Here is a 14,225-nt window from a genome sequence, read left to right on the forward strand (position 1 = left end):
ACACACCACTGCTCTTCTCCCTTCTAGTTGACCCATGAGTGACGTGTGACATAATTTCTGGGCCCCCGTTGCCAGTTTTCCCAAAATAATGTAATGCAGTGTGATGTGCATTGCATTACGTTCAGTGGTGCACAGGGGAAAAGACCTTGCATGTCTCAATAAAGAGAACCTGTCACCAAAACAAATTCACATAGGGGACCTTTTGTTCTCTATGTGATGGTGAAAAAAGGTAATTAAAAAAAAAAAAAGGTTTTAATTGTAAAAAATTAGTTGCACCCAAGTACATAAATCTCCCCCCCCCCCCCCCCAAAAAATGGAGGCCAACACGTATACGCACGTACAAACGTAAACACATTTGGCAGGGTGCCTATGCCTGAAAAACGTCAATACATATGTTGCATATTGCCGCGCACGCCGGAATGAGAACAATAATTCTAGCACCTGACCTAATTGGTAATGCTAAACTGATGACTTTTAGGGGGGTTTTAAAGCGTCGCCTACAGAAAATATAGGGTACTGACATGTTTAAGGTTTGACACGTTGGACATCTATTTACTCAGTGCAACCTCGGCTGTTATACTTTACAAATAAATTAGGTAATTTATTGTGTTTTATTGCCCCCTTAAATAAACTTTTAAAGTGTTGACCTTTGCGGTAATATCGTGTGACATTAAAAAAATTGGAACTACCACTATTTTATTCTCTAGGTTGTCTGCTTTCAGAAAAGATATAATGTTTGGGGAATTTGTGTAATCGTCAAGTCTAAAATTATTTTTTAAACTCGTGTATATAAAAAAAAAAAAAAAAATGCAGAAAGAGTGCTGGCAGCGAAAGGGTTAAAGGATACATTTACCTTCGGGAACATATTGCATGTTTCACCGTGAGATTTGTTAGTTTAAAAAAATGGTTCCTAACTTTTTTAGCTGGCTCCTAGATTCATAGCAAATTTGTCAGGCCCTGCTTTACTGCATATATAAACTGATTTTACTATTGTAGGTTTTGTAAGACTTTAAGTACCCGTTTAGGAGACTTGTCTCCTGCAAACACACAAGGCCTGATATGCTATCCTACATGCATATACGATCACGCATACGTTCTGCACAGATAAGCAAAATGTTTGCTCATTGATATTATCATTAGTGCACAGGCTACATCGTATATGCACAGATTTACCAGGCAAGGGTGGTTTTCTTTAGTGTAAGCTCCACATCTGAACGTACAATAACCAAGCTTTGGCATAGCCAAAATATAACTAAAAATCTCTGCATGTTTTTTGGATCTATTTAGGCACTTTAAGTGTCTTTTATATGCACATACCATGTAGGAATAAAACCACATCAAGCAGACCCAGATATCTTTTTAAAAAATATCGCTATAAAAACTAAGTGAATGGTTTTACATAAGTATAACGTCTAAAACTAAAAAAGACCAAAGTACCTAAATGTGGTCATCTTTATTCCGTGTTTCCCTGAATTGCAGTCACACTATTATTCAGCAAATTCTGCTCAGTCTCCTCTGATTTGGTGTACAGGAAACATTATTGTCTCCATTGCCATTCTCATGTTTTGGAAGGCTGAGCTACCAGGAACAATGCGTATTTGTGTCTGAGTCAGGCGATAAGCTATTATTTTGGAGCTTGAATTCTGAATTCAATAAACAACTAGACTGTATGAGCTGAGATTTTCTACATTTTTCTGTGGTTAGGCGAGGAATACCATGTGGGCCTTACTGAGCTGAATGTGACTTTGTTTTAGATCGTAGTGAGTTTAGGAGTGTCTAAAGATGGGGCTAAATGCAATGATTTAGCTTATTATTTACAGTATTGCCCAGAAATTCCTTCTGGCATCTTGGTGTGTGGTGATTAACCCCATTACAAATTTGTTGCAATATGACCTTGTATGTTAGGTGCAGTTGACGTGTAACTAAACCTAAAGAGAAAAGGTATTTTAATATATTGCTTACTAGTCTTTAGATGTATTGATTGGACGATGTGAAGAGTGCAGTGTCATTACCCTGCCTCTCTTCCTCGTCCAATCAGAACACATTGCATTCATTCAGAAAATGCAATGCACTCACCGAATGGTGCTGAGCACCCAACCTTCTTTTTTTACAATGCAGCAGGGCAGGTGCTTGGCGTAGGACCCAGAAGCAAATGGAGATCACGTGAAGTAGTGGTGTCTGCTTCAATAATTTCCAACTTTTAGAGTAGGGGTCTCCAAACTTCTTAAACAAAGGGCCAGTGTACTATCCTTCTGACTTAAGAGGGATCGGACTGTGGCCGTTGGGAGAAGAAAATGTTCTGGCATTAATGGGAGAGAACAGTGCATCTTTGGTATTAAGGGGAGGAATAGTGTCCCATTGTTAGTGTCAGTGGGTGGTATAGTGCCCCATCATTGGTGTCAATGGGAGGAATAGTTCCCCATTGTTGTCAGTAGCAGGAATTATGCCCCATTGTTGGTGTCAGTGGGAGGAATAGTGTCCTGTATCAGTTAAAGGAAAAGGGCCCCAAGGGCTGGATAAAGGCAAGCAAAGGGCTGCATCTGGCCCCTGGGCTGCAGTTTGGAGGCCACTGTTTTAGGGAAAGCGGTCTGACCAGCTTTGGCATAGTTACATTGGTCCAAATTGGACCAATGTGACTATGTATAAAATATCCATACTTTGAATTCTTCTGTCAATATACATTTTTATTATCAACAAAAACTAACTCACAAAATGATACTGGAAAGTTTAGAATTCCTCCAAAGAGCAGCAAATTGAAGGAGCACAATTTATTTAGTAATTCATGGTCAATTTATTTTTCTATTTGTATTGGTTAGTATCAAAATGCAAAAACACAGATGTACTATTTTGCAGCTTACCAGTCCTTAGATGTGATGGGTAGAATACATTTGCTTTCTTTTCTCAGCTTATTTACTTTTATTTTTATCTGGCGATAATACCATTGTCACTCTAGGACAGAAAGTGTGTAAGGCCTTGTTCATATGGGGCGTACTAAAGCAAACACCCATGGGGGGTAAAATCTTCACTGATTTTCTGAAACTGTCCCATTTGTGTATCATATTTTTGATGTCCATTCTGTCTTTTTAGCAGGAAGACTCTGCAGTACCAGGCGATGTAAACTCTGACCTGCGCTCTCTGGAGGAACAGAGGAGAACAACAATAAATCGCGTGGAACAGCTGAAGAACCGAGTGACAGACTTTGAGAGACAATTACAAGAAAGTGCTCGAGAGGTTGGAAAACTTCCAGACAGGGGCCAAGATGTTTTATGCATTGGGGAAAAAAGAGACCGTATATTATTGCATGAGCTGTTTTGACCTTTGATTTGTATGGCAGTGGTCTGATTTTTTAAATAGAGGGAAAATAGTTTTCATGTTGAGGAAATGTTAGACACATCTGTTGCTTGTCATTTTTTTCCACAATGCAGGCAGAGATGGAGCGTGCTTTACTTCAGGGAGAAAGGGAGGCTGAACTTTCCCAGTTGCAGCAAGAACAGAGAATAGTTCAGCAACTACAAGACAATCTTAATGCCCTGGAAAATGATATTCAGAAGGAGAAAGAGAAGGTACTAGACATGTTGTAAGGTTATTGTGCCCCATGTTTTGGGGAATATTCTCTCTCCCTTGTGTTCTGTCCTTCTGTCTTCACTCTTGTTTCAGCTCCTTATTGATCTCTTACAATTCCAACTACCCCACAAAAAAGTAGAACTTTTTTTTTCATTAAAAAAAAAAAAAAAAAAAAATTTGGTTCTCATCCACTGATTACTTGTGTTTTACAAACCCTTATTCTATTAATTCAGTGCCAGAGAGGCCTGCAAGCAGCTGTTCTCTTTTAACACTTGTACAGTACTTTATGAGATTGCCTAATGGTAGTAGCACTACTGTTCCTCCTTTTAAATGTGAAGTTTCCCTTGTGCTGCTTGCTTCTGTTTTATTTGAAATCCTCTGTTCTCTGATCCCCAATAACCCCCTTTGCCTCTGCAGTTGTAATCTTCTAATGTTGCTGCAAGGGTGAACAGGGATGAGGGACCTGTCAGGCATTCATGAAGAGTGCTGACTATACCTGCCCTTTCTGTCCCCTCCTTCAATCAAAGAAGCTGTGCTATAGCTTCCATGAGTTAAAAGTGATCTATAATTGGAGAAGGGCAGATGAACGAAAGGTCTACTTCCTCCTTTCATAGAACGCTTTTTATTGATGGAAGCTATAGTACAGCTTAAGTGAATGGAGGAGTGGGCAGAAAGGGCTAGATGAGTGCTTGTGACAGGTCCCTTAGCTCTGTTAACCACCCTGTCCCCAAAATAACAGCTCCGGAGGGGAGGGGGATCAGAGGATTTCATCTAAAAACACAGCCAGTAGCCCAAGGGACACTTCATATTGATTGTAATTACTGTTCCTTATGTTGACTTTTTTTGTATTATTATTCATTTTTTTCTTTACTAAACTTGGACTTTAAATATAATCTGCCTCTGTGCTTATCCAGAGCAAAGTGGTGCAAGGTTAAGGAACACTCGCTGATCCTCATTTTCGCCATGTTTCCTTGCCATTCTTTTGCCATGTTGGAACCCTTAGGAAACTACCCAGGCCTTCAGGGTATGGAGGAGCATGTGAATTACTCCCACAGAGACAGTGTTTGGCCTAAGCATTCACCAGGTCCGAACAGTGTCAAACGAGGGAGGGAATGAAGACATTATTCTAATGTAAGGGACATGGACCTTACACGGCTCTGTTCTGACAGAAGAATGGAGTGGCAAGAAGTATGGGGAAGGTTGGTATCTGTGAATTGGGAGAAATCCTTTTAAGAAATCCAGTCACTTTGCCCTGAATAATAAAGTGGTAAGGTCTCTTTGCCTATGGCCATTCCAATTTTTGGTCTGATCCATGGCCCTTACTAAGTAGTTTACACTTTGAGTGTAATTATTGTTTGTAGAAGCAGTTTGAAGGAACAATATACTTGGCGCATCGCTATTCTTCTAGCATAATGTGTATTTCGATTTTTTTTTTTTTTTTTTAGGTTTTATTGTAATAGCTTAATTTTTTGGATCAGAATGAGCTATCACTAGTATTAGAAGGTGACCAGATTTTTAAAATTTGAATCCGGGGACATATTTTTTATTTTTTTTTGGCAAATATCACAGGACTACATAATACACAGAGCGCTGGGCACAGGATTGCATAATACACAGAGCGCTGGGCACAGGATTGCATAATACACAGAGAGCTGGGCACAGGACTGCATAATACACAGAGCGCTGGGCACAGGACTGCATAATACACAGAGCGCTGGGCACAGGACTGCATAATACACAGAGCGCAGGGCACAGGACTGCATAATACACAGAGCGCAGGGCACAGGACTGCATAATACACAGAGCGCTGGGCACAGGACTACATCATACGCAGAGCACTGGGCACAGCACTACATCATACACAGAGCACTGGGCACAGCATTACATAATACACACAACCCTGGGTACAGGACTACATAATACACAGAGTGCTGGGCACAGGACTACATAATACACAGAGCCCTGGGCACAGGACTACATATTACACAGAGCCCTGTGCACAGGCTGTTTATCAGCCAGCATAGGATGCCCTGTCTATGTTAATCCGGCCCTGAATCCGGGGACAAAACCAGGGACAGACTTGGTTCAGGGACAATGTCCTCAGCCCGGGGATTGTCCCTGGAAACCGGTGATGTCTGGTTACCCTATATTGTAGCACAGCAGTGTTTGGTTTTCTGAGTTCCCCATGTAACATAATTTTATTGTCTGTTGATCCTGCCAGAAGATCTGTTTTTCTTCTTCCTGTAATAAGATATTCCTGTGCTCAAATCCTAATAGCTTCTAGATGGGTATAATCCACCAGGTGCTAAAGGAGGATAAGCACATTTTAACACTAAAAATTCTGGAAGAACCCTCTGCACACTGCTCTATACCCTTTCTAGCAAACTTTTCAAAAAAACAAACCATATGGATTTTCATTTCACATTAATTGCAATACGTGTTCCAGCTGGCCAACTGCATTAAAGTAATCCCTCTATGGCCAGTCCCTTCTCTACTCTGCAAAAGGCAGGTAGCAGTTTTTTGTGAAAAGTTTGTTAGAAATGGTAAATAGCAGTCTGCAGAGGGCTCATCCAGAATTTTTTGCTAGACGTCACCTTTTACAGAAAGTGAAAAGTTAATGTGTTTACTGACAGGATTAACGGGTATTAAAACTATTAATGAGGGACTCAACAAATAATGCTGTTGATACAAGGGTTGATTTACTAAAACTGTAGAGTGCAAAATCTGGTGCAGCTGTGCATTGTAGCCAATTCGCTTCTAACTTCAGCTTGTTCAGTTATACTTTGACAAAAAACCTGGAAGCTAGTTGGTTTCTGTGCAGAGCTTCACCAGATTTTGCACTCTACAGTTTTAGTAAATCAACCCCTGTTTACCACCCATCACTTAAGGACCACTATCAAGAAAAATACTCTGATAGCTGTATGGGGTTTCTACATGCAACGATACTGTCAGTATATGACTTGTTTTTTTTTGTTAAACATGCAGACAAACATCTGGCAAAATGACATCGACAGGGGTTCAGACAAACCATAACACTGCCAGGAGGACTTGATCATTAGGAGAAGGAGCTATTTCCTATTGCTGGCAGCATAGTCTGCATGTGGGAAAAATACAAATAAAAATATTTTATATTTTATACAATAATTATTATAACTTTTGCCAACATCCCTATATATACATATTCTACCAAGTGTTGCTTCCAATGGGACTTTATATGGCAAATAAACAAAATATATAAAACACAAGAATTTCCTCCAAGGGTGTTCCCCCAGCCAAAGAAATCCATCTTTTTTTAATGTTCTTTTTGCAAATCCTTTTCAGGAAAGGGTTTACCAATATATTAGATGTGTTATTAGAAAAAACTCAAAATATCTTAAAAATAGGACACCTCATCTCCGGCCATTGGACCTTCCGCAACTATCAGGGACAGTGTGTGCTCACACAGGGGACAACAGATGTGCCCCAAATCGGTCCAGGAAACAACCACCTGAACAACATCAAATCGATTCCAAAATCCCTACAGTCAATTGCCACCAACGCGTGTCCTCCAGCAATACTTCTAAAGAGTTCCACAAGGAGTTTTGCTGGAGGACATGCTCCTTGGTGGCATTTGACTGCAGGGATTTTGGAATGGATTTGTTGTTGCTCGGGTGACAGTTTCCTGGACCGGTTTGGGATATATCTGTTGTCCCCTGTGCGCACACACACTGCCCCAGATGTCTACTGAAGGTCCAGGGGCCCGGGGATAAGGCATCCTGTTTTTAAAACTTTTTGGCTGTTTTTTTTTTTTTTTTGTGGTAACACATCTAATATACTGTATTGGCAAATCCTACCCTGAAGAAGATTTGCAAAAAGGAACAAATTGAAATGTGTTGGGTTTCTTTTGCTGGTCAATACCCTGTGAAGAAATTCTTGTACAGGGTACATTGTATTATTCATATAATTAATCCCTGACAGCTGTGTATGGGTACTGCAACTATTTTAAAGAGTTATTACCATAAAATATTGTTTTTTAAGCAAATTTATTTTAAACTGTATACAATAAAATACAATGTGTTTTATATCTTTTGTTTAGTTGCCATAAAAAGTCCCATAGGAGGCAACAATTGGTAGAATATAACTACAAGTACTAACAGCATGCTGTAATCAGAATAGAACATTTGTCATGATGATGGTCCTTAAAGTAAAGGAAGGAGCAGGATTATGTTATTTCATGTTTATTACATCTAGATCTAGATTTGTTTAAAAATTCTATTTTCTGACATAAAGTTTACCTCTGTAGGTTAATGCAATGTTTATTCCAGCAAGGGTTTTTACTGCTTAGAAATCAGACTTTTGATACATTCCAGTCTGATTATACAATATCTGTACAATCTACTTTGAATTGAAGGGGCCTACCTACTTGAACATTCTTTTAAAATGACACCCAGGCAGGTATGTCCTTGCACTACATACTGTAGTTGTTGGCATCTCCAAAGGATATAGTACAATCAGATTGTATCCTATGTGAGCAACCTAAAGTGCAACTTCAGCCAAACTCGCTTTCCTTATTTTCTTGCCTTGCTGTCTTAAGCCTCTTACATACACGATAAGAATATCGGACGAATTATCGTCGGTTTTTTTTTTTTTTTTTTTTTGCATGCTAGTCTCATATAGAAATCCAACAGGTTACTAAAGTTATGAAAATTCTTGTACGACAGAATACAACTTCAGAAGTGATGTAATGTATTGTAATCAGTGTTCATTTTAATATCAAATTTCGATTTAGCTTTAGTCATATGGCACTTTTCCACTGCAAGTACCGGCTTGGCTCTACTCAGCCCTGCTTGGCCCGGTTTGCTTTTCCACTGCTGGTACCGCATGGTACGGTGTTGGAACGCTTCGGTACGGTACGGTATGGTTTGCTTTTCCACTAAAGTAGTACTAAAGTTAAATGGGTGGGATAACAACGGGGTGGGTGGGATTCTCTGACCAATCAGTGGCTAATAGTGACTGCATGCAAAGGATTGTGGGATATGGTACCGGGTATGGTACCTCTTGGAACCACAATCGAGTAGGTACAGTTTTTGAGAGCCGTACCATTCTGTTCCATGCAGTGGAAAAGCACAAAAGCGTGTCGAACCGTTCGGTTCCATGCAGTGGAAAAGCGCCAATAGTCTTTTGACTAAAATGCCATTTTAGTTTTAGTCATATTCTGGTCATCTGAATTTTTAGTTTTAGTCATATTTTAGTCGATTAAAATCTTATAAACAAACAAAAATATAGCTTTTTTTGACAAACAGAAGTGCAACTTTAAAATATAAAAACATTAAACTCTATTGGCTGTAATGCCAATGCATATATTCCCTACATATAAAAACTGGACAGTTCCCTGTTAATAATAAAAACAAGTATCAAGTAACATGTTTTTAAATAAAAGCAAGTCTGTATACAAACAAGAATATTGCTTTTTGACCAATGTTAATTTTGACGTCAAATTTTGATTTAGTTTTAGTTAGTCTTTTGACTAGAGTGCCATTTTTAGTCATCTGAATTCACAGTGAATTCTATTTTTGTTTAGTTTTTGTCACTAAAAACATGCAGCTGACAAAAACTATGATGAAAATATTTTCGTCTGCGAAATTAGCACTGGTTGTAGTAGTGTATTCTTTCATTTCTGAGCATTTAGGCCCCGTTCACATAGGGGCGACGCTACTTCGGAGCGGCCGCCACGGACTTCATAACATTGAAGTCTATGGCGGTCGCCTCCTGGTCACCCCAAAGAAGCTCCGAACCCTTTTTCTAAGTCGGAGCGACTTGTGTCGCTCCTATTAGAACGGGTCCGCAGCTTCCCTATGGGAGGCGACCTACGGCGACCTGTGAGGCGACCAGGTCGCCTCACAGGTCGCCTTAGTGTGAACCGGGACTTATGGTCTTGGACACACAATTTTTTTTGTACAAATACCACATTAGTTACACGAATATGTTCGTTCTGTTATCGTATGAGAGAAATTTTTGTACTTGGTACTTCCGATATTTTCAGATTAACTGTCGTGATCGGCTCTCGAAAGCTCTGTACTAATGATCACATTATTGGACTGCTGCTAAAACTGTATTTTTCGTCTGATTTTCTCATCGTGTATACGAAGGCTTAGGGACAGTAGATAAGATACCCCAGGGGGTAACAGCAGTAAAAACTGGACAGAACAATTTACTCTTCCCAAGTTTATCCAAAGTTAGAAAAAAAAGTTTTGGCTGTAGTTAGGCTATGATGTTGCCCAGTAGTGTGGGATTAATGTTTGATTCAGTAGTGAAGCAAAAATGTCTCGGCATTATTAATGTGGAAAAAATGTTTTGCCTGTGCTCTGCTTATTTTTCCCATTTTAATACTGCAATGCAGACACTTTTTCCACAGATCTTTAGAGAACATTGAACCACCGACATTCCCTCTAGGGACTTATAGTCTGATGTCACTAATTTGTGATCTTGCCATACCAATTAAAATACCCGATTCACTAAGCTTTTTTGTATGTGATATAGAAATAATTAGATATTTTTGTTTTCCCGGGTTCAGCCTTGTGGAAAACAAATAATCCCTTTGGTCTAGTTTTGGCCTTGCACTAGAGCTGTCATTTTTATTTGTTTTAATATTAAAATGTCTGGCGCTCAGTTTAAAGTTATATTAAAGGTACAATTTATCTATTTTTTTAAATAACAAACATGTTATACTTACCTGCTCTGTGTATTGATTTTGCACAGTGCAGCCCCGATCCTCTACTTCTTTGGTCCCCCGCCAGCGCTCTGGGCTTCTCAAAAGCTCCCCTCTTCTTTCTGTGCCAAGTGCCCCTATAGCAAGCCGCTTCCTATGGGGCACTCATGGCTGCTCACCCCAATGGCTCCTGCCACTGTGTCTGAGCAATTGAGGAGGGAGAGCTGGGAGAGCAGCTGCTCTTATGCACATTGCTGGATTGAGACGGTACTCAGGTAAGTATTAGTGGGCCTTGGGGGGGGGGGAGCTGCACACAGAAGGTTTTTTTTACCTTCATGCATAGAAAGTATTAAGGTAGATAAAAGCCTTCAGCTTTTGGAACCACTTTAAAAGACCTTTTCAGGCCTATGCGTTCTACTACTAAACATATGTTTAAAGTTTCATATTTCTCATGTTACATTAGGACAGCACAATCATTTTGACCTTTTAGCATTTTTTAAATGCGGTCCACTACAATACATGGTAAGTGCATTATGGTGTGCTGCCATGTGGGTTCATGGGTGCCTAATGTACTTACCTACTGTTCTAAAAAAAAAAAAATGGCTTCGAACACACCACAATAAGCGCTGTGTGTGGCAGTAAAACACAGTAAATTGTATTACTACAATGCATACTGCAAGTCTAAAGTAGCATTTAAACTTCCCTGGCAGAGACCTTGTGAATCTTTGCACTGCTGTATTCCCAAAACTGTAATAGAAGTTTGTAATGTATTTAATTACTACAATATTCTCGTTACTACCTAGATCTATCAATAGGTTCTGCAGAAACATGGTCCTTAATTTAGTGCATCTTGAAAGGTTTGTCTGGTTCACATGTGTAGTGGATGCATAAGTATGTCCTTTTAAACTGCACAGCCGGAGTTCTTAGGTTTACACTGATTTTAGGTAATTTGCCATTTTTTTGCATGTGTTTGTAAGCACAATAAAATGCACTGCACACCCAATAATCGCTTACAAATTAAGGGGAAGATTCTCTTGTCTGTGGTCATCGGGTCAGTTACCTATTCATGCAGATAACAACAATAAATCACATATACAATAAAACCTTGGATTGAGAGTAACTTGGTCTGAGAGCGTTTTGCAAGACAAGCAACATTTTTTTTAATAACCTTTGACTTGATAAACAAGCGATGTCTTGATATGCAAGTAGCGTCATGTCACAATGGAGTATAAAAGAGAAGAGAGGCGCCTCTAAGTGTGGGAATATAGTTACATTTAATGAAGGTACAACATTTAGCAACTCACATGGTTGATGATTAAAACACACACATCTAAGTATGCAGTCATCTGGGGAAAAGCTGTCCACGTAGACGGTCCTCTGCACCGCCATCAACGTCATCCCTTCAATACTGCGCTCCACGAGCGCTTCAAGCCTCCCTTTCAGATCACTCTACAGCAGGGTAGTCTTCCCAGTCACAAATGCAGACTGACGGTGGTGAGGAGGAGGATGGTCTATGTTGAACCTTCGTTTAAATGTTATCATATTGTTACTTAGAGGCGCCTCTCTTCTCTTTTATACTCTGTAGTTCCTGCTGAATTTTGCTACTAATCCCCTTGTGGAGGCTGCCATTTGTGGAGGGACATTTTATAGTTACACAATCACATTGCTATAATCTTTTTATATGGACCATAAACTGAAAGCTTAAAATAAATGGTTGGGGAAGGAATCATCTGAGTTTCCATTATTTCTTATGGGTAAATTCGCTTTGATCTAAGAGTGCTTTGGATTACAAGCATGTTTCCAGAATAAATTATGCTCGCAATCCAAGGTTTTACTGTATCTGATAGTTGCTATCAGTTTAGTTGTCCTTTTTTAAAATGTTATATTTTTTGTAATAAAGCTTTTCTCTGAGTCAGCTGTAATAGTTTGTTAAAATTTTATATTTTTATATACGGTATAGGGGTCCTAAAAGTCTAATTCTACTAACATCCAAACTAATGCATGCCGATGTTGTTGAAAACAATAGACCATTAATTACAGATGTAATTTTATGAAACTGGGAAATGTAATTTAAAGTGTACCTGTACTCCAGTATTCAACTTTCACACTGCCACTTCCATCTAGTAGCGGGTAATGTTCAGTTTTTTTTTTTTCAGAGAGCCTTCAGGTGAGCACAAAACTGCGTTATTATGCAAGCCTTAACTTCAACTAGAAACTCTGACCTTGGGCTGCAAACTTCCATGCCTCCATATTGGACATCACTGTGATGGGCAGCGTCACTGACAATAAGCGAGGCACAGAAGTCAGAATGGATGAAGCCTAGCTGAATTTGAAATTTGCATAATATAGTCCCCTTGCTGTAAAGCTCCTCAAGTGCTCTAGAAAAAAAGCTTAAGTTACCCAATCATGTAAGGTGCCTGTTATTGGATGCAAGTGCCACGTTGGGAGCTTGAACTTAAATCAAGGTTTTCTTCAGCTTTTGAGACAATGCCTTTTATGTTTTAATGGCAGTAACTATAGTCAGCATATTGTCATATGTATTCCATGTCACACACTTACAATCTTTTATTCTTTTTTTAGAATTGTGTGCATCAATGTACTTATGTTCTGCTTGGGAATGGTGTTTTAATGTGACTGAAAGTATATGCACAGTGACTGTTCACCTGCGTTGCATAAAGGTGCTGTAAAATAATATTAGAACGGCCAATAAATGTATAGATGACTGATGTGCAGCACTTTTGTGATTATAGAAAGTGCAAAGGTTCTGTTTTCATGTTTTAGCCTCCATTGCAGTTCCCTCTGGCAGTGAAGCTGAGATTGTTAAATGAGTTACTCCTGTACCAACACTCCTGCTGTCTTCTGATCTAATCTTCCTCCTCTTCTTTCTCTTTTCCTTCCATTTCAGTTTTTTTGATATTGTGTTTCTACTTACAACTTTTAATTCTCCTCTATAGTCTTCATTTTTCATTTCTCCTTTTCTAACCCTCTTGTTATATCTGTCTTATTCTGCCTGCGCATGGCTGAGGTTTTAGTGCAGTGTCCTGTTCCCCATTTTGTCTTTTGGATATGCCCACGGGATTAAGATGCGAGAGAAGCTGGAGCAGCAGAGGATGGAAATGCAGAGTGTTCAGCTTTCACATCATGATCTGCAGAGGCAACTCCATAATTGCCCCGAAGCTCTAAGGGAGCAGGTGCAGTGCCAGCTTACAAGGGTCAGTGTGCCAATCAATAGTGGGCCCTATCTGGCACAACTTTCTGCCTCATATCTCCATTCTTTATTATTCAAGTGCCTTGCTTCCTCTCATTCAGCTTGGCTATATGTCTGTACCATGTGTCGTATTGTACACTGTGCATGTTTTTTGTTGCTTGTACTTGCACACCCTCTGCATAGTTTTCTTCACTCCTCTGACTCTGCTAGTCATTGCTTTCTGTTCATTGGTATGTGCATATTCCAAGTCATCACTTTCTGTCCTATATGATCATAATAACCTATTTTGTACATATTATTTCTCACTTTAATTGCTTGCAAGCATGCATGCTATGAACTAGATTCAGATTTGGCATCACCTTCTGGGCAGCTGAAAAAAAATGCTCCAGGGGCACCTGAAAACCTTATATATAGTCTTTAATGAGAAAATAAATCTTCCAAATCTAGTAACAAAAATAAACCAATATAATTATAATAGAACCATTATTAATGTAACTTTCCAGCTGATCAGTTGAATTCAACATAAACATTTTTTGGCACTGTTAACTTTTTTTTGTTAAAGATTATAGCTAAGGCTGTTCCTAGATGGAATTATTTTTTTATCCAATGATCTAGTGATATTTGATTAAACTTTGAGATGAAAATTGCATTAAAAATGTTAATGCTTAAAACTGAAAATGGTTGCCAACCAAAAGTTAGAATTCGGCATTCCATTTTGATTTAGTGGATTTGACACACACAGATGTCCCAGCATTACCACTTTGG

At 39.2% G+C, this 14,225-nt stretch overlaps 1 protein-coding gene across 12 annotated transcripts in view; it reads left to right on the top strand.

The window, feature by feature from the left end:
* PHLDB1 (pleckstrin homology like domain family B member 1) overlaps nucleotides 1–14,225 on the top strand; it is a 190,443-nt gene that overhangs the window by 138,303 nt on the left and 37,915 nt on the right. For 9 of the 12 annotated variants that reach the window (XM_082273468.1, XM_082273464.1, XM_082273458.1 and 6 more), the window contains 3 exons: nucleotides 3,088–3,231; nucleotides 3,426–3,563; nucleotides 13,336–13,464. In XM_082273468.1, coding sequence (XP_082129594.1) covers nucleotides 3,088–3,231; nucleotides 3,426–3,563; nucleotides 13,336–13,464 — 411 coding nt within the window. The remainder of the gene's footprint in view (nucleotides 1–3,087; nucleotides 3,232–3,425; nucleotides 3,564–13,335; nucleotides 13,465–14,225) is intronic. The other 3 variants (XM_082273463.1, XM_082273461.1, XM_082273467.1) reach the window with 2 other exon arrangements.

This window comes from Pelophylax lessonae (assembly GCF_965119305.1).
Source record: "Pelophylax lessonae genome assembly, chromosome: 12".
In the NCBI taxonomy this organism is placed as follows: Eukaryota; Metazoa; Chordata; class Amphibia; order Anura; family Ranidae; genus Pelophylax; species Pelophylax lessonae.